At 40.9% G+C, this 22,349-nt stretch overlaps 1 protein-coding gene across 1 annotated transcript in view; it reads left to right on the plus strand.

Moving 5' to 3' along the window:
- Positions 1–22,349, plus strand: part of LOC138351034 (phosphatidylinositol phosphatase PTPRQ-like) — a 51,454-nt gene that overhangs the window by 8,204 nt on the left and 20,901 nt on the right. The window contains exons 3-4 of the mRNA XM_069302550.1: positions 15,237–15,497; positions 15,763–16,050. Of these exons, the coding sequence (XP_069158651.1) occupies positions 15,237–15,497; positions 15,763–16,050 (549 nt within the window). The remainder of the gene's footprint in view (positions 1–15,236; positions 15,498–15,762; positions 16,051–22,349) is intronic.

Here is a 22,349-nt window from a genome sequence, read left to right on the forward strand (position 1 = left end):
TATTATCATAAACTTATCTCTTGACTCAAGGGTTTATTAAAATAACTGAAAAAATATATATTAGCGCTATATAGCACTTATTTTTACCCTGTATATTTTAATATAATTTTAATGTTTTAATATATATATATATATATATATATATATATATATATATATATATATATATATATATATATATATATGTCGTACCTAGTAGCCAGAACTCACTTCTCAGCCTACTATGCATGGCCCAATTTGCCTAATAAGCCAAGTTTTCATGAATTAATTGTTTTTCGACTACCTAACCTACCTAACCTAACCTAACTTTTTCGGCTACCTAACCTAACCTAACCTTTAAAGATAGGTTAGGTTAGGTTAGGTAGGGTTGGTTAGGTTCGGTCATATATCTACGTTAATTTTAACTCCAATAAAAAAAAATTGTCCTCATTCATAATAAAATGGGTAGCTTTATCATTTCATAAGAAAAAAATTAGAGAAAATATATTAATTCAGGAAAACTTGGCTTATTAGGCAAATCGGGCCTTGCATAGTAGGCCAAAAAGGCCTACTAGGTACGACATATATATATAAATACATATATATATATATATATATATATATATATATATATATATATATATATATATATATATATATATAATGTTGTACCTAGTAGCCAGAACGTCGTACTCAGCCTACTATGCAAGGCCCGATTTGCCTAATAAGTCAAGTTTTCCTGAATTAATATATTTTCTCTAATTTTTTTCTTATGAAATGATAAAGCTACCCATTTCATTATGTATGAGGTCAATTTTTTTTTATTGGAGTTAAAATTAACGTAGATATATGACCGAACTTAACCAACCCTACCTAACCTAACCTAACCTATCTTTATAGGTTAGGTTAGGTTAGGTAGCCGAAAAAGTTAGGTTAGGTTAGGTTAGGTAGGTTAGGTAGTCGAAAAACAATTAATTCATGAAAACTTGGCTTATTAGGCAAATCGGGCCTTGCATAGTAGGCTGAAAAGTACGTTCTGGCTACTAGGTACGACATATATATACATACACCATTTTGTACCATCGTGGCTGAGTCGGTTCGGACAGGTGTCTGTGATTAGCCAAGACGCAGGTTCGAGTCACTCCATTGCCTCCAAATCACGTGATCCAGAGAAAATAAATTATTGAACCAAATATTAATAAATCTGCATTTGTAAAATAGTGAATTTGATAACATTTAGATAGCTTTATAATTGATAAGGGAAGGGAACTGTCAGGAGAAAGCGCCAAACCATCACGACTGAGTAGCACTTGGAGGAGAGCAGGATTAGGATTTGGGATGAAACGGATGGGATAAAGTTTGTGATATAAAATAATGTAAACTCAGGCTAAATATGCATTCCATGCTACTGCCATGCCACATAGCTCTTTAAGAATGAAGAACGCTTTACACATAACTCACAACTGAGCATTTTCGAACTTTTCTCGAAAAGTGACTCGCTGACAACTTCTGTTCGAATTCTAACTCAGTAAATGCTTCTCTCACGTACTTCAAATACCAATAACTACAAACGGAACCTAAACACCTAACCTGGCCAATGCCTAAATATGGACAATGTACTAATGTATAATAATATTAATATATATTTAAGAAAATTCCAAGTTTGAATGAACAGCATGTTAATGTTGATGAATGCGTCTTTGGGGTCGATGGGACTCAACCCATTCTCGCATACAAAGATCCAAACTTTTTAATCCCGCCACCAACCCCCCTGTTTATGAATGAAAAACGGTTTACACACGACTCACAACTGTTGACGTTCGAACACTTCCGGAACAAGTGCTTCACTGACCAATTTTGTTCGAACCACAACGCTGTAAATGCAGCCCGTCCTCCAAACAAAGATCCAAAAGTGATTCCATGCACCCGCCAAACCCCCTGTTTATGAATGAAAAGCAGTTTACACACGACTCACAACTGGTAACGTTCGAACATATCCGGAACAAGTGCTTCACTGACGAATTTTGTTCAAATCACAACGCTATAAATGCTTCACCCACGTACTACAAATGCAAATAATCGCCAACCGAACCTAAACACCTAACCTAACCTAACCTATGCCTATATATGCACAATATGCTAATATATTATAATATTAATTTATACTTGAGAAAATTCTTGTTCTGAATGAACAGCAAGTTAAAATTTATGAATGCGTCTGTGGGGGCGACCGCTGGATGTAATGGACTTAAGTCGAGGACGGGTTGAGTTGTTAATGACAGGCTGAGAAGTTTAGTCAACTGCATTTGTGTTTGTGGACCCGACGTTCAAGTCACCCAAGTCGTTGCTAACATTGGCCGGAGTTGCCTGCCTAGTTTGGAGGTAATTTGTAATATTTGACACTAGGGTAATTAATGTACGGTGTGGGGGGGGGGACGGTTTCAGGGGTGAGGAGGTAGTAATATTGTACTACCAGTGTTCATAGTAAAGTATACCAGTGTGACAAGTCTTCATGCAGCATTTAATGTGAGCCTGTGGTCCATAATTCATCGATCCCTGCAATGCGATAATTTTTTATATCAATGTTAATGTCAAGTATCGCATGTCTCTGTGTTATGTTGTTATTAGTATATAGTGGTGAAAGTTTCCTACATATTGGGGGGGTCTAGAGGTTTGTAGCTCTTAACCTAAGTTACAATGCAGGCAAGTTACTCTTATTAACAGAGTATAATCTATTTCAGAAGTATAAACAAAACATAATATATCTGTGTATAAACAAACACGAAAACATCGTACATGGTTTTGGTGTTTGTTTACACAGGTGACAACTCCTGTACAAGGGTGTGTCGTGCAAGGTGACAGCTCCTGTACAAGGGCGTGTGTCGTGCAAGGTGACAGCTCCTGTACAAGGGCGTGTGTCGTGCAAGGTGACAGCTCCTGTACAAGGGCGTGTGTCGTGCAAGGTGACAGCTCCTGTACAAGGGCGTGTCGTGCAAGGTGACAGCTCCTGTACAAGGGCGTGTGTCGTGCAAGGTGACAGCTCCTGTACAAGGGTGTCTCGTGCAAGGTGACAGCTCCTGTACAAGGGCGTGTCGTGCAAGGTGACAGCTCCTGTACAAGGGCGTGTGTCGTGCAAGGTGACAGCTCCTGTACAAGGGCGTGTGTCGTGCAAGGTGACAGCTCCTGTACAAGGGCGTGTCGTGCAAGGTGACAGCTCCTGTACAAGGGCGTGTGTCGTGCAAGGTGACAGCTCCTGCACAAGGGCATGTGTCGTGCAAGGTGACAGCTCCTGTACAAGGGCGTGTGTCGTGCAAGGTGACAGCTCCTGTACAAGGGCGTGTGTCGTGCAAGGTGACAGCTCCTGTACAAGGGTGTGTCGTGCAAGAGTGTGCGGCTCTGAAACTGTAAGAAATAATGGCTCCAGTAGACACAAGCTACACTAGTTTGTTTGCTGTTGTTTTCAGACTAGTGGTGCTCTTGACACAACCTTAATTGCTCTAAGTAGTCCCGCCCCCCACCCCCCTGGTGTTTGGAATGGATTCCTGGCTGCGCCGCCACAGGGTGAAGACGTCGGGCTTCAGCTGTCAGTAGTCGTCTGCCGTTGCTAAGTGGTGGTTTGCTATGGGGGGTGTGGAGCGCCCGCTAGTTGAGGCTCCGCCTGGCGGGATGGATGCGGCTGGTGCTGGCCGTATTCCGAGGATAGATACTGTACGGATGGACTTTTCTGCTGCTGTGGATTGGCCCATTGTGGAAATTGCTCTCCTCGACGCACTCCGTGTCGACGTCCCCGAGCTTTTGGGACTGGAGAAGTTATCGCCTACCCGTGTTGCGGTGTCGTTTGCCGCGTCAGATGTTTACCAGGAGTTTGTGGCTCGCTGGGATGGCCGCTCGCTTCCTCTTCCGGCTTCGGCTGTGTCTGTAGAGATATCGGATCCCTGGGGGCCCCTTGACGTTTGTGAGTGTTCACGGCGTGCCGGTGACCTTCCCCGAGGCGGAACTCTGGCATTGTTTACGTGGTTTGGGACGGTAGTGAAGCACCGGCTCAACACTTTGAGTGCGGGCCGGCTGAAGGGGGTCCAGCTGGGTTCCCGCACGCTTGTCATGCGGCTCACGAGCCTTATACCATCCAGGGTTTTGTTTCGTGGGCTGTCTCTGCGGACCTTTTTATCAAGGTCAAACCCGCACGTGTTTCCGATGTGGTGCTGAGGGCAACGTAGCGGCCAGTTGCGACGCTCCTCGTGCTGAGGTCCCTTCAATTTTCCTGGAGGATAATTTTCCCCGCTTATCTATGCGTGGGGATTCACCGGCGGGTCCTCGCTCTGTGCAGGTGCCTGGTGTGGTTCCCGCAGCGGTTAGGAAGTCAGAGTCCAAGAGTTAACAGCTGGTTCAGGCAGGGACAAATAGAATATACAAATAATAAAATACACAAGAGTAGTAAAGAGGTGCAATGACCAAGGTTTAGTTAGGAGGTGCGAGAAACATAGGAAGGATGGAAAAAAAGAGATGGAGATTGGGAAAGGACGAATGAAGGAGGCAAGGAAGGGCGGTGATGGACGGAAGAAGGGAGGGAGGGAGGAAGCGAGTACTACAAGTAGTTAGGTACCATGACTGATGAATGTCTACCACTACTTAAGATCACCACCATTCACATGATGGAGGGTCCATATACAAGAGTACACCGTCGGAAGTCATTGCGCCCGACACTCTGGACCTATGAGGAGGTGCCCAAGCGCTAGAACTCGTCTGCCACAAGCATAAATATACGAGTTTCCACAATAACTCGCACTCATACGAATAGTCACACATACACACTCTGAGGCTCCATCTTTCTTGATGTGGGGCTCTAGTGGCGGTCAGCTGCACGTGACTGGGTCAGCCGCACGTGACGGGGTCAGTTGCACGTGAGAAAGGTTGGTTCACGTGCAACGCGGGCAGAGCCATGTATCAACGGGTTCATGGACGTCAGGAACAGATAAGCTTCCAACCATTTCATTACTCAATAAATAATTATCTTTTAACCTGCGCAATATGAGAGGCCGTGTGGGGCCCTTGGGTGAGGCCGTGTGGTCCCTGGGCCCCTTGGGTGAGGCCGTGTGGTCCCTGGGCCCCTTGGGTGAGGCCGTGTGGTCCCTGGGCCCCTTGGGTGAGGCCGTGTGGTCCCTGGGCCCCTTGGGTGAGGCCGTGTGGTCCCTGGGCCCCTTGGGTGAGGCCGTCTGGTCCCTGGGCCCCTTGGGTGAGACAGTGTGGTCCCTGGGCCCCTTGGGTGAGGCCGTGTGGTCCCTGGGCCCCTTGGGTGAGGCCGTGTGGTCCCTGGGCCCCTTGGGTGAGGCCGTGTGGTCCCTGGGCCCCTTGGGTGAGGCCGTGTGGTCCCTGGGCCCCTTGGGTGAGGCCGTGTGGTCCCTGGCCCCCGTGGGTGAGGCCGTGTGGTCCCTGACCTCACCTCACCCTCACCACCCTGACCTTTTTGCCTTTCTACGCACTAACGTTAAATATCTCTATAAGATTAAACCCTTGCAAGCAAAATGTCATTTATCTCCATCCTCCCTAAACAAAATATTACAAAAATTACAACCCTATTGAACAGTAATATCTGTAGTTATTATAGTAACTATGGTTACTATTTAGTTACTAAATTAGGTACTAAATTAGGCCTAAGATTGCCAATGTTAGGCAAAGGATTATGAACGTGGACCTGGGACTAGTTATTGGTCTATTGCTTGTCTCTTTTTCACTGATTTTTATTTTATTTAGAATGACAGTATCAGTAAACTTTTATTTTTGTTGTTCAACAGTTCATATTTTGTTGTCTATCTATAGTAGCTATAGTGAGTATCAATCCACAGTAGCAGTCGGTACTTTCCATTCATAATAGCTAAAGATACTATCCACCCATAGTAGTAGTCGGTACTATCCATTCATAGTAGCTATATGTACCATCCACCAATAGTACCTATCGGTACTATCCATTCAAAGTAGCTAAATGAATTATCCTAAGTAGCTAAATGTACTATCCACCAATATTAGCTGTTGGTAGTATCCATTCGTAGTAACTGAAGGTACTATACATCTGTAATAGTTATAGGCAGGTAGCATATGACATATATGTGACACTGGACAGGTAGCACATATGGGACACTGGACAGGTAGCACATGACATATGTGACTCTGGACAGGTAGCACATGACATGGGACACTAGACAGGTGGCACATGACATATATGACACTGGACAGGCAGCACATGACATATGTGACATTGGACAGGCAGCACATGACATATGTGACATTGGACAGGCAGCACATGACATATGTGACACTGGACACTGCCAGTATGGCCGAAAGTGGACGTAATTTGAAAATGAAAAAAAATCTAAATAAATTTGGGAATTTTTTTTCAACAACAGTAAGTTAAGGGTCTTCTGATAGGTTAGGTGGGCATGCAATTCTCATAAAGTTTCAAATTTTTATGAAAAAAGGTTAATTGGAAGTTTCCTCTCCTAACCTTTCCGAGTAGGCCGGACGACTCAAACAGAAAACGGGAGAGTACCTCACTTTTACGAGTCGATTTCATTTCAAATTACGTCCACTTTTGGCCATAGTGCGCATACGAGCGAAAAGCGACGTTATTTTTAAGAGGACGGGTTGGTCTACGAGCACAGACCCGTCTCTGTGCTCCAGCACCGGCCACACACACACACTGCCTCACAACGCTATCCTCGTTACCATATTCCTTCACAAACTGCTCTAAAAGCAAAGTTAGAAGATGTAAAACCACATTATATTTCCTATCCTGAACCGAGGCATGTTAAAAAGCGTGTATGAACCACTGGAGCATTGGGGCAAGTATGAGGAGGTCCTTATCTGAAGATAATAGCGGTCAGTGGTCAGGAAAACCGTGATTGTCTTAAACACAGAAGCAGTGAAGATAAAGGCTTGAAGATAACACACACACAGTGACCTGCTTGCTTGAGAGCTAAACCTCGTCTCCTCCTACCAGGGAGATTGTGTTGACTCAAGACCCACTCACCTGATAACCCAGACTCTTCTCACAATGTTCCACTCTGTACTATCTAAAGTTACCCACCAAACTCCTCCAGGCATAGAAAACGTCAAAAATGACCCAACCACACACACCAGAAGATGAAGAGACGACGACGTTTCGGTCCGTCCTGAACAATTATCAAGTCGTATATATAATCACACACACGACTTGATAATTGTCCTGGAAGGACCGAAACGTCGGTAATCGACGTTTCGTGATTACCGGCGTTCCTCGGTAATTCTGGGATTACCGAGGTCCCAGGACAGAGCCTTGGGGTACTCAGCTTACAACATTTTCCAACTCTGACTTAACCCCATTTATACTAACTCGTTGTTTCCTTTGGTATAGCCATGCACTAATCCAACTTAATATAACACCTCCAATACCGTGAGCCTCTATCTTTTTAATCAGTCTTTCATGTGGCACTGTATCAAAAGCTTTACCAAAGTCAAGGTACACAACCTCGCAAACCTTACCACTATCAATTGTATGGTATACAGTTGATCTATTCAAATTTTATGGTATACTTCGTTCCCGCGCTTTGCTTTGAATATATTTAGATAAGTTATATTTTGAATCCACATCGAAATCCCTTTTTACATCACTCATCGCTGGATTCACGCCTAAACCGGCCCATCCCGATCCCCCAGGACTTTCCAATCTATTTCTTCCCCAAAATTTCTTAGACCATTAAAATCTGCTTTTCGAAAATTAACAGAATTTTCTCTTTCAAATCTATTCCATTCTATGCTAAATTTTATTTCTTTGTGATAACTGTTCCCTAGCTCACTCCCTATTTCGATATCATTAATTTGTGTTTCCCTGTTAGTTAACACCAAATCTAAAATATTATTTTCACACATTGGTTCCTTAATGTGTTACTTAAGGAAGCAATCGTCATTTAATTAAAGAAAATCTTCTGCTTCATTATTCCCTGTTATGTTAAGCCAGTTAAGCGGAAGCTGGTAACTAAAGGAGGTATGAGAGCCATATCAAACCCTCCTGTGACAATTCCCTAACAACCACCCGTCACCCTGCAAAGTTTGGTGAGACTAACCCGAAGCATCTGATGGACAAACAGATAGACATCCGTTTTTATAGATATTGATTACCACCCTGGGACGAGCTAGACTATAGTCTCGAAGCTGACCTGTGTATCTTCTCCAAAGTAAGCTGGGATGTCTGTCTTTCGGACGTCGTTCGTATGTAATATTAGATCCCTGATGGATTAAGCACCACTCATCTCAAACAGCACAAGGAAAGGTTCAGTAAGTTACAACTGAGACTTGGCAACATTATGAGGAATATCACTGAATGTCAAACAAGTGTAATGCGTGGTAATAAAAATGGGACTTAATTTTTGGGGCTTTCCTTAATAAATTTTGGGGCTTTCCTTAATAAATGGGACTTTCTAGTTTTCAATACTAGAAAAGGTGGCGGTAAGTTCACAGTGCTCAGAGTGGGAAACTGACGAGCAAACTTCTAAGAAATTGCGATAAAGAGACAGATTAGACAATTAGCAAAGCAGTCCAATTAACACAGTGGAATCGAAGGCTACAAACCATCCCAGCATTATTGCTGATACATCATAAGGTTATTTGAAAGTACCTTATTCAGATGTAGAAATTATGTCCCACAAGATGAAGCCTCGGCCGCTGCTTACTCCACTTAACTACTGTCTCTGCGAGGAAGCGTGCTATCTCTATTATCAAGAATCATTAATTTCCATTTATATAATGTGACGAAGTGGTTGAGGACATCAATGGGGAGGCGAGGATCGGGGAGGGCGGGGGGGGGGGGAGGATTAGTTCTGATAATGGAACACAATGTGTTCATTGTGTTCATTAATATGAACATTGTGTTTAGAATATGAGAAAGAAAAATAGTATTTAAAATTGCTGACTATTTGTCATTGAATTGTAAGTTATTTTAGTTCGTTGGGATGAAGTTCCTGAAAAAGATAACATGTTTTTGATTTATTAATGAAAACCCAATAACTTTGTCTCAGACCATACATGTATAGTGTTACAACCCGTCCTAACCACTTCATGCAAAACAATTTTGACCCTGTCGACTATTGCGTCAAAGTTCCAGCATTTTAATTAAAAGTACATGCGCTGAAATGATTTTTTTTTTCTGAAACTAACGTACATCATCGAACTTGATAAGCTTGTAAGTTCGACCAGACGCATCTGAACCCTCGATCGTCGTCTCCCTTCAGTCAACGACAAGTTCGACAGCTTCAGGCAAAAACTATCTGGCAGCTTTAACGCTTGTTAGAGTGTGAAAACATGCTGTGTAGTTAAAACCTGCCCAGAGGCCGACTTACAGCGTTGCCATACCAGTATGGCAACTCACCTCCATAAATGGAAAATTTGGAATGTCGATTTACCAGTAAAAGCTGTAAACTTTCCGCAGCCTCGATCCCACAGCATCCTGAAATCTCTTACAAATGCGTACACAGGTGAATATATTTCTTAACAATACAATATACATATATAAAATATATTTACAAAACTGCAAGTACACAGGAGCACGAGAACAGATGTTGACAGGTGCTCGCTGATACAGGTGTTGACAGGTGCTCGCTGATACAGGTGTTGACAGGTGCTCGCTGATACAGGTGTTAACAGGTGTTCGCTAATACAGGTGTTGACAGGTGCTCGCTGATACAGGTGTTGACAGGTGCTCGCTGATACAGGTGTTGACAGGTGCTCGCTGATACAGGTGTTAACAGGTGTTCGCTAATACAGGTGTTGACAGGTGCTCGCTAATACAGGTGTTGACAGGTGCTCGCTGATACAGGTGTTGACAGGTGCTCGCTAATGTTACAAGTAAGTTGAGAAAAATCACAGTAAACAGAAAAATCATTCCTATCGACCAACACGTTAACAAAAATAAGAGATATTGGTACTCCTGAAGCACCGTAATATTTACGTTTTCCATACATCGACCTCAATAGATAAGGTGGGCTGCATGGGGTCTGTAGGCTTCAAGTTAGGCAAAACAGTTGCATTTTTTACGGAATGGTAAATCAAGAGAACGGGTTGAGGGGAGACTCAGCTGTAAGGAACATGAGTCTCGTATCTTATCTCAGATCACTAATATCAATGCGTTCTTTGGACTTGCGTTGTTGTTCTCTCTCTCCGCCAAATGTTGGTCGGTATTCACAGAGACTTACTTGTTCACTTACGACGTGTAAGGCATTACTATGAGCATGTCGACGTAGTTTGTATTCACTATGCAGTTTAAGAGTTCGAAAGCGTTGCGAGGTCGTAATCAACTCAAAGTTATTACTGCTATAGATAACCAGGTAATTCTTTGCGCCTCGCAACAATTGTTTGGTAAATGTAGACTGTTCCGCCTTGATCAGTGAAGAGGGAGATGCCTCGTACGTGGAGAGGTAAGTGGTGTGTGGAGCTTGACCCAGCTGCCTGCAGTGCCTCACAGTGCAAGTGTTCCACCACTTAAGTGACATCAGCGCCATCTCTCAACTTAACAAGCATCATCTGCCCAGATTATCATAACATCAGTTATGTTTACCGTTTCACGTATAATGCATCACCCCAAAATTATAATTATAACTGCATTATCTTATTTGAGATCTTCGTTACCATGATCAAAATGAACATGAGGTAGTTGGCTTCCAGAAGATATAAATTGTTCTCAACACAGGCTTTTTTTGTGTGCCAATAATTCCCTATTAATCATGTTATCGAGATAGGAGATTAGGTTATCACTGACGGTGCCGTTCATTGTTCTTGTCTTCAAACATGCCACCCTTCCTCAGATATATATATATATATATATATATATATATATATATACACTCTAGCTATACTCGGCCACGCATTGCTGAGCCACTGCAACCCTCCCCTGTCCTCCCCACCATTCCCTCTCCCTCGTCCCCTCGTCCTCCCCAACATTCCTCACTCCCCCGTCCCTTTGTCCTCCCCACCATCCCCCACTCCACCGTCCCCTCGTTCTCCTAACCATTCCTCACTCCACCGTCCTCTCGTCCTCCCACTCCTACGTCCCCTCGTCCTCCCCACCATCTCCTACTTCCCTGTTCCCTTGTCATCCCCACCATTCTCCATTCCCCTGTCCCCATTCATCCCACCTTTCCCATCTCGCTGGTCCCCCTCGTCCTCCTCACCATTCCCCACTCCCTCGTCCGATGCATTCCAATGATCTGATGTTCCCATCAGCAAATTGGGAACATCAAATGATCTGATGTTCCCATTACTGAAATATAAGAAAAACGGTTAAAAAAAAAAGAAATTAAAAAATATTAAAAATAAACTATACTAAAGAAATGAACAGTATGGTAAAGAACACAGCTCAATTCCAATGTAATGTCACACAAATAATTAAATCAAAATTAAAATAAATCAAAATGTATGAAAATTCAATTTATCAATGAAATCAGAATCATTGAAATGGAATGGTAACATATTTAGTATAAAGTGTGTTGCTCGTACGTGCAACAGATGGTGCTGTTTTGCAAAAAAAAATGTTTTTACCTGTCACAGGTGTGACACTTATATAATAGGTGCATCCATGTAAAAACACCCACGTATTCGAATGGAACGTTATGTAAAAATTTCAAAGCAATCAGTGAAGTACTTTCGGAGATTACTGCGTGTGTTGCTCTTACATCCAACAGATAGCACTGTTTAAAAAAAAAAAAAACGTTTTTTTTCCTGTCATAGGTGAGGCATGTATATAGTTGGTATATAAAAACGCGCGCCTATTTGAATGCATCGTTGTGTCAAAATTTCAAAGCAATCGGTAAAGAGGTTTCGAAGATTTTCCTCACATGAAAAACACAGTTTTTCATAAAAGGCATGTTTTTTTTCACGCCACAGACGTGATATCTATATAGTATGTATATAAAAACACGCTCGGATGCGAATGGAATGCTGTGTAAAAATTTCAAAGCTATCGGTGAAGAACTTTCGGAGATTCGCGATTTTGAACAAACGAACATTTACATTTTGATTTATGTTGTTAAATATGACCGAAAAAGTAAGATTAATAATTCTAACACGAATTTTCTCAATATTTCTTATGTTTCTTTTTACTGTCGATGATAATTGAAAAATCAATTCTCCAAAATTAATTTTTATTTCTAGTCTGACGTGATGCTTGAACGCGTTTCGTAATAACTTATTACATTTTCAAAGACTTTAGTTTACACATACAACTGTAACCTGAAAACACAAAACAGAGTTTTACTTTTGCTAGCACTAAACAGCTTATCCGTCTTATATACTCACACTTGGGTGAGGTGATATGTTGCAACAGTTTTGGATGAGGTGAACAAACTTTTGACAAACACAAGACAGAACACGGAACAATGGGTATTAATTGGATATATGAGAGCATAAGAATGGAAGTAACTGCAAAGGGTCTATTGGCCCATACTTCCTCTTGATGCTTCTATATTGGTACAGAGTCTTGAAGTGGGTAGAATATAGTTGTGCATTAATTGGCTATTGATTGCTGGTGTTGACTTTTTGATGTGTACTGCCTCGCAGACGTCGAGCTGCCTGCTATCGCTGTATCTATCGATTTCTGTGTTGTTTGTTAAGACTTCTCTGGTGATGGTCTGGTTGTGGGAAGAGATTATGTTCCTTAATGGAGCCCTGTTGCTTATGCATTGTTAATCTCCTGGAAAGAGATGTTGTTGTCTTGCCTATATACTGAGTTCTTTGGGGCTTACAGTCCTCAAGTGGGTATTTGAAGGCATAGACGACGTTGGTCTCCTTTAAGGCGTTCTGTTTTGTGTCTGGAGAGTTTTTCATGAGTAGGTTGGCCGTTTTTTTTGGTTTTATAGTAAATCGTCAATTGCATCTTCTGATTTTTGTCTGTAGGGATAACGTTCCTATTAACAATATCTTTCAGGACCCTTTTCTCCGTTTTATGAGTTGTGGAAAAGAAGTTCCTGTAAAATAGTCTAATTGGGGGTACAGGTGTTGTGTTAGTTGACTCTTCAGAGGTTGCATGGCATTTCACCGGAGCTGTGGCTGAGAGCACAGTCGACGTAATCGTTGACAACACTCCTCTTGTACCTGTCTGGGCAGTCACTGTTGGCAGTGAGGCACATTCCTTTGTTTCCTTAGTGTAGACTGCAGTGTGGAAACCTCTGCTCCTTTCCGTGACTGTTACATCTAGAAAGGGCAGCTTCCCATCCTTCTCCATCTCGTAAGTGAAACTCAACACAGAATTCCGCTCGAATGCCTCCTTCAGCTCCTGCAGACGTCTGACATCAGGTACCTGTGTAAAAATGTCAACATACCTGAAGTATATGGCAGGTTTCAAGTTCATGTCAACTAAGACCTTCTGTTCGATGGTACCCATGTAGAAGTTCACAAACAGGACACCTAGGGGAGAACCCATGGTGACCCCATCTACTTGCCTATACATGTGCCCATCTGGGCTCAAGAAGGGTGCCTCTTTAGTACAAGCTTGGAGTAGTTTCCTTAGAATGTTTTCTGGTATGTCAAGAGGAGTACAGGCCGGATCACGATACACTCTGTCTGCTATCATCCCGATTGTTTCATCCACAGGTACGTTGGTAAACAGTGATTCTAAGTCCAACGAGGCTCTTATCCCTGTGGCCCATGTTCCCCACAGTAAGTCAACAAATTCCTTTGGAGACTTCAGGCTGAAAGCACAAGGTACATAAGGAGTCAGCAAGCCGTTCAGTCGCTTCGCCAGTCTGTATGTGGGTGTGGGTACTTGGCTGATGATTGGTCAAAGTGGCCGAAGCCATTTTTACTTATATAGATACGGCCAAACCACAACACAGAAAATGAAGAAGCGACGACATTTCGATCCGTCCTGGACAATTATCAAATCATGTGATCGACTTGATAATGTTCAAGGACGGACAGAAACGTCGTCGCTTCACCATCTTCTGAGTTATGGTTTGGTCATCATATCTTCAGCCACTTTATTGTGACTTATCGCCTGCAATAGAATGTATAGAGACTAAAGGTTCTCAGGAGCTCATATATGTTTGCAGTGTAGGGTTGTGCAGGTGACGAAGGATTCAGTGTCTTGGCTCCATGTCTAATGAGTAACTAACATGTTTTTCGATAGCTGTCATTCACTTAGATGGTTCTCTTTGTGCTCCTAAGCCAATGGGATAGGACGATGGCTAACTCAACATCTGGCTTGTTTCGAACGACTGGTGTTGTATCGATTAATTATCTGCTTCTCTTGCCAATTTATGAAGACTTGTGTCAAATCCTGAAGAGAATCCATTTATGCTTCTCTTCCTCTTCCCGTTTAGTGTAGTCCTTGTTCTCCCCATCCGTCTACTATTACAGTTCCTTTTTCTTTCCCCTTCAGTTTAAATGTACTTCCCTCCTTAATCACTCATTTCTTCTATCTCTACTTCCTCCACCTATTCCATTCGATTCATCCTTACCTCCCTGCTTTCCCTTGTCTTTTGCCTGTCTTCTGTTCTTCCTTGCAGCCCTATCACCGTATCACTTACTAACTCTTCTTTAGACTTCTTTTCCCCTCTATTCCTTCTACCCTTTTTTCTCTAGACCTGCTTCCTTCTTTCCTCCCTGTGTCCTGTATGCCTAGTACTTTCTATCATGAACCTTTTTCTTATTCACCCTATCTGTAATATTTCTTCTATACTTATTTTGTTGTCCTTACTTTCCCAGTATTTATTTTCTTATGTATTTCTTCATATTTTTTCCTCTTTTTTTGTTCATCCTCTTGCATCTCCTCCCTCATTTCCTATCCTCTCCATCCATTTTTTTATCTGGTTATTCTCTGCGACTTTTTTATCTCTTTTTTTTCCTTTCCTTATTCATTTTCCTTCCTGGTTTACTACAATTTACTTTCAATCTCATCTTCTTTCGTTCTATGATGCATTATTATTATTTTGTAAGTTCTTCCATTCTCACTTCGTTATTCTGTTCTCCTTCATGACTTCACTTTTACTGTCAAATATTAATTTATATTCTCCTTGGGAGACATCATATATTATCATTCCTAGGAGCTCTCAAGAAGTCTCACACATATTGGTATTAAATCCATAATAATTTTAATTGTGACTCGCAGGTTATGTATATTGGCCGGGCTCATATTGCAATGAGAAGAGGATCTGCAATACAATGTATCACTGTCATAAATAAATTACAAAGCAGTTTCACACACAAGACGTGATCTCTTACAGCATTGTCTCCCACAGGTGAAGGTGAAGGGCCGCCTGAGAACGTGATAGTGACGCCGGTGGGATCCAACGCTCTCAATGTGTCGTGGGATCCAAATGAGCCGCCGCCTGAATATTATAGGGTCCAAATTCTATTTGAATCTATAGATAATAAAACGAACAACACATACTTGTTCATAAATGGACTGAAATGGTGCAGTTCTTATAAATTAAGAATATACGCAGTGTACAGCGATAAGCAGTATTACACTCCAGTAACAGGCACAACAAACAGTCCAGGTAATTCCACGGCTGCTGCTGCCATTGACCTTCCATTACCTCAAATTTGATTTGAACATTCTAAGGTATAATTATGTATTGCATTCATTGTATATTTTAATTTCTTATTTATGTACATAAAGGCTACTAGTCTCTATCCCCTTGTAGAAATCATTGTAGATAACGCACATAATCTATTCTCTCAACCAGGATTGTTCAACATAATAGATTTCAATCTTACTTATTATTCACATTATGTAGTCTCTCATCCAAAATATTTTCCCAGAGCCACCGCCACCACAGAGCTGCTGGTTCTCGAACGTATTCACCTCAACATTAGTTGTTAACTGGATTGATCCAGTCTTTAACTGTAGCATTGAAAACCACAGCATCAGTTGGTCGTGGGACGTTCTGTGGAGCGACGAGAAAGGGTCAAATGAAACCTTCAGCATGGAGAATAACATAAAATTCAGCAATCTTCAACCCTATACGAACGTCACAGCCAGTGTGGCCGCCGCCAGTTCCGCAGGTTTTGGCCAACCATCAACTTGCTGGAATGTTACTGATCAAGAAAGTAGGTTATTCTTTATAACACTGAAGTACTATTCATCATTATAGATTGCAATTTTTATAGGCCAGGAAATGTTAAGATATTAGTAATGTAATTGGGGTGATGCACATCTTAGAAATTTATTCTATAAACTAGCTGTACCCGGCCACGCGTTGCTGTGGCTCAGCAACGCATGTGTGTTACTAAGCCGCAGCAACTCTTCCCTGTCCCCCCATTCTCCCCACTATTCACCTTTTCCCCGTCCCCTCGTCCTCCCACCATCCCCTACTTTCCCGTCCCCTCGTCCTCCTCCACTTCCCCGTCCCCTCGTCCTCCCCCACTTTTCCGTCCCCTCGTCCTCCCCACCATTACCAGCTCCTCTGTGTTCTCGTCCTCCTCACCATCCCCCACTCCGCTGTCTTCTCGTCCTCCCTAAAATTCCCCCTCCCCCGTCCCCTCACTATCCCCCACTCCCGTCCCCTCGTCCTCCCCACCATTCCTCACACCCTCGTCCGATGCATTCCTAAATGATCTGATGTTCCCATCAGAAAAATTGAGAATATAAAATGATCTGGTGTTGCCATCACTGAAAAATAAGAAGTTAAAAAACGAAATAAAAACAATGAAAAAATAAAACAGTAAAGTATGCTCATGAAATGAACGGTATGGTAAACAACACAGCTCAATTCCAACTCAATGTCACACAAAATAATTAAATCAAAATTAAAATAAATCAAAATCTATGTAAATTCATTTTATCAATGCAACTGGAAACATTGAAATGGAATCATAACATATTTAGTATAGCGTGTGTTGCTTTTACGTCCAACAGATGGCGATGTTTTTCGAAAAAAAAACATGTTTTTTTTTAAATAATGTTTTTACCTGTCACAGGTGTGGCATCTATACTTATACTCACGAAATAAATGATATGGTAAACAACACAGCTCAATCCCAATGCAATGTCACACAAAATAATTCAATCAAAATGAAAATAAGTTGAAATCTATGAAAATTTAATTTATCAATGCAGTCAGAAACACTGAAATGAATTTGTAACATAATTAATATAGCGTGTGTTGCTGTAACCTGCAACAGATGGCGCTGTTTTTCAAAAAAACATGTTTTTACCTGGTCACAGGTGTGGTAGCTATATAGTAGGTATTTAAAAACGCGCGCTTATTCGAATGAAACGTTGTGTTAAAATTTCATAGTAATCGGTGAAGAACTTTCGGAGATTACAGCGTGTGTTCCTATTACGTCCAACAGATGGCACTGTTTTTTTTAAACATATTTTTTCCTGTCACAGGTGAGGCATGTATATAGTAGGTATAAAAAATACCTGCGCCTATTCGAATGCAACGTTGTCAAAATTTCAAAGCAATCGGTAAAGAGGTTTCGAAGATTTCCCTCACATGAAAAACACAGTTTTTGAAAAAATGCATATTTTTTCCCGTCACAGACGTGACATCTATATAGTAAGTATATAAAAACCCGCTCGGATGTGAAAGGAACGTTGTGTGAAAATTTCAAAGCAATCGGTGAAGAACTTTTGGAAATTAGCGATTTTGAACAAGTTAACATTTCCATTTTTCTTTATATAGATTAAATGAACATATAAATAGATAAATGGAAAAAAAAAAGATTTTGAGATTGGCAAAGTTATTGAATCTAAGTAAAATCCTAAAAATATAGCCTATTTGGCAGAAGTAGACTTCATTGAAGAGTAATTGTGTCAAATAAATTATATTAGCTACTAGTTAAAACAGCTGAGCTTTATATACAAAAATATAATTTAATTCCAGATATTTCTTGGTTCAGTTACTGATCTCTGTAATTAATTAATTAACCAGGGAGCTCTTCCATCAGCAAATAAGACAAGACCAAAATATGGAATGTAGGGGTGTTGTTCCATTCCTCGGCTTAATATAATTCATCTCCTTCCTCGGGTCAAGCAAGGAAGTGATGTTAAGTTTGAATTCCATTCAACGGTGTCGGAATATACAGTTGACAAAGTCTTTGGAATATATTTATATTAATAATGTTGCTGTATATAAGGTCTCCTGTCAATCATTCTTTGTGAAACCAGCACCTACTTACCTGTTGAAGATTCCGGTGAATAATGTCCCCGTTGTACGGTTTCTGACTAGGCCTCCTATTTGCTTATCTGATCCACCAGGCTGTTTCATGCGGCTGCTCGCAGCCTGACGTATGAGACACATCTTGGTTGATCAAGTATCCTTTAAATGTGCTTGCAGAGTTCTATTTTGAATGCAGGCGATGAGTCACAATAACGTGGTTAAAGTATGTTGACCAAACCACACACTAGAAGGTGAAGGGACGACGACGTTTCGGTCCGTTCTGGACCATTCTCAAGTCGATTGAGAATGGTCAATCGACTTGAGAATGGTCCAGGACGGACCGAAACGTCGTCGTCCCTTCACCTTCTAGTGTCTATTTTGAATACTGCGAGAGATCAGCAAGTTATGCCCCGAGTGTGCAGGGGAAATGTGTTGAAGAGTCTCGGGTCTCTGATGTTGATAGAGTTCTCTCTCAGTGTACCTATTGCACCTGTACTCTTCAGTTTCTTTATTTGCACATCCTGCCATGCCTTCTGGTTTCATGTGATATTATTTGTGTGTGCAGATTTGGAACCAGTCCTTCTAATATTTTCAAAATGTAGTATATTATATATGTTTCCTGCCTCTAGGGAATACAGATTGAAAATTATTAGGCAGTCCCAATAAAATAATTGTTCTATTGAGGGGGATTTTAGGGGTAAGGGAACTTTGCACACTCTACAGGCCAGTAATTTGAATGGAGTTTTTAATGTGCAGCAATATTCCACTCTAGAGAGCACTGATGTCTTTAAAGGTATCATAATTTGTGTGGCATCTCTTGTTTGAAAGGTCCTTCTTATCCAACCTGTCGTTGTTCTTGCAGTTCTCATAGCAACTTTGTTGTGCTCTTTAAAAGCAAGGACTTCTGGCATGATTACTCCTAAATCTATTACACTGGTTTTCTTTCAATAATGTGGTTTGACTGTTTTTTTTTATATATTGTGTCTACTTTGATGTTCTCGTTTTTCCATAGTAATTGCGCAGTAATTGGAATTTATTCTCATTAAACATCGTGTTATTTTCTGTGGCCCATTGAAAGACTTGATTATTATCAGATTGGAGATTGGCCGTGTCTTCTATATTGTCTACTCTCCTGAAAATATGTCATCTGCAAAGGATGATTCAGTACTATAGTATGTATCGTTCGCTATGTCTGATATTCGTAGCAGTCCCTGTGACGTAGTGGTTTAGACACTCGCCTGGCGTGTCGCGAGCGCTTTGTCCTAGGTTCGTATCCTGGCCGGGGAGAATTTACTGGGCGTCAATCCTTATGTGTAACCTCTGTTTACCCAACAGTCCAACAGTAAAATGGGTACCTGGCTGTTAAACGATTTTGTGGGTCGTATTCCGGGGAACATAAGATAAAGGACTTACCTGAAATGTTACGCGTGGTAGTGGTGGTACAAGAATGTAAGAACTCCAGCCCGTCCTCCAAAAATGGGAAGGTAAATGTAACAGCCCCATAAATGCAATTATGTACTAGGTATGACAGTCAGGAATTGTACTTATTTACACTTAGTATTAAATCGTACTGTCAAATATATTGTGAATATTTGAGTTTACCTGAAAAGCTGAATAGAAAACCACGACCTAACCTAACCTTCTTAGTTTTTGAAGATAAATATTTTATTGCTTCTTAATTACAATTACTACTTAACCTATAGCTATATTGATATTACAGTTTTATAAAACAAAACTAAAATATTTAAATAAATTTTATTGAATTTATTAAAATATTTCAATAAATTTTATCTTTTTGTTTTGGGTCCTCAAGTAGGTTAGACTAAGGGCACTTACGTACAATAGTTTCTTTACGTTGGGAAACCTTAGGAGGACGGGCTGGATATGAAGATGAGGAAAAGCACTTCTTGCGGAACTGAGCTATTCACGGTGGATGATTTTGATTTTACTGTGTTGACAATTACACTCTGGGTTTTGTTTGTTAAGAAGTTAAACATCCATCTTCCTACTTTGACAGTAATTCCTTTTGAGCGCATTTTGTGTGCTATAACACCATGGTCTCATTTGTGCAAGAATTTAGCGAAATCTGTGTATATTACATTAGCGTTTTGTCTGTCTTCCATGACATCTAAGGCCATGTCATAGTGGTCTAGCAACTGTGAGAGGCTGGAGCGCTCTGTACTGAACCCATGTTGCCCAGCGTGCCCAGCGGAATCACAGCGTTTTGTAAACACTGTGATTCCATGTGTTTTTGGATCTTACTTCTTAGCACTCTTTTTAAGGATTTTATGATGTGCGATGTTAGGTCTATATTATTTTGCCTCTGCATTACTACCTTCTTTGTGAAGTGGCGCGTTCTCCACTGTTTTATGTCAGGAATGACACCAGTATCTAGTCCCCTGCTTCTAAAAGATGTTAAGGGCCTGTGGTAGTGGTTTTTTGGCAGTTTGTGATGAATATAGAATTCGAAGAGTCTGGGTCTGGTGCAGAGTGAATGGACATACTGTCTCCGGCTACTTTAGAATCCAATAGGGTTAGAGTGACATCTGATACACAGCTCGGTGGTGGTGTAGCATTCATAAAGAATTAGTTTGAATTATTGATCTGCCCTGAAAACAGAATTGTATTGTAATCTCAGTATTTCACTCATTTCTTTGCTGTCATCTGTGAAGGTTCCATCACCCTTGGACAAGGGCCAATTCAGGATTAAATTTTTCTTCTCGATTTTGAATAAGATAAAAAGCATTTAGGATTTCTCTCTATTTCGCTTATGGCCTTTTGGTCTCTCTGTCTCTCCTGGAATTTATGAGACCCTTGCAACCAGAGTTCAATCGTTATTTCTATTTTTATTTCTCTACATATCCTTCTTTGTCGTTCTTAGGATAAAGTTGAGAGTTTAAGATGTTCTGCAATTTGTTTTCGTCGTCCAATAGGGGGAACGCCGTTCTCGTTCCAGTTTGCATCTTTTTCTCTTTCGCCTTAGTGGTATGCGACTTGCACATAAATCTGCCTAATTTCTTGAGGTACTGGTTAAGTTTGCATTATCTAGCTGACTAAGTATATATCTGTGAGGTCTTGGTGTATTTGTTCCCAGGTAATCCGTTTGGTATTGAAATTAAAATTTCTGAATTCTCCTCCTCTTGGATTTGAGACTGGCTGCATAGGTCTATTGCCCATGCATGTTTGAACTTCAGTTTGAGTAGCATGTATATGTAATCATTATGTCCCTAATCAGTTCATCATATTTGGTAAATATAAGATTTAAGATGTTTTTTTCCTAGTATGTTCTACTATTGGCTGGTTTAAGGCAAATCTGTCACACATTTGGAAGAGGTCATCTGTATGTGGCATTTAATTTAAACTGCTTCTTGGGATTCTCTCTGGTATACCTGTATTTGGCACATTTTTACATTTTAGGTGCCCATAAGTTAAAGTCACAAAGCATGAGGATGTTTGGGGCCGGATTCGTGAGGTTTTCTAAGCAGTATTCTATTTTTGGCAAGTTGTTCTTTAAATTGCCAATGATTTTCATTTAATAATTTATAAACATGGACAATCATCACATTTAGAATTTCATTTTTGACTATCAGCACTCCCACCATATAAATTGTGGTGTTCATCACCTCTGTACAGAATAGCATCTTTGATGTCCGTGTGGGGAAAACTGACTCATGGGATTTATTTATTTATTTACAATTTATTAATTTATATTAATTTATTTCTTACGTTTATATATTTTGATAACGGACTGTATGAATTTAAAATGGACTGTATGATATTAAATTCCCCCAAATCGTTTCCTACACAAGCGGGGGGGGGGGGGAGGGTAATTTAATAATCGATTAATCGATTGGTAGACAATTCACTACAATTGGACTACATGGGTTAGTAAAATATATGGGGAATCTTATCTGACTAGTAGGCTTCAACATTCCGTTATTGTGTAGAGCAAGTGGGCAGCTAGCCAGTAACTTGGTCTCCCGTCTTATAGTGATTCCACGCTATTGTTGTTGTTTTAGATTTAGCTACTCAGAACGAAATGTCCATGTAGCACGGGCTATGGTGAGCCCGTATAGTGATTCCTCATTAATAACTTCACTTCTCAATTCACCTGCCAATGAGATTACATAGTAATATTTGCAGCACATAAATTATTCAGCTTACATGAATATTATAATTTTCTGAAATAAAGGGTTGAATTATTGTTCACCCTTGGGTTTGTTGTTTATTTATGGCATAACC

This window comes from Procambarus clarkii, chromosome 48 (genome assembly GCF_040958095.1).
Source record: "Procambarus clarkii isolate CNS0578487 chromosome 48, FALCON_Pclarkii_2.0, whole genome shotgun sequence".
NCBI classification, from domain to species: Eukaryota; Metazoa; Arthropoda; class Malacostraca; order Decapoda; family Cambaridae; genus Procambarus; species Procambarus clarkii.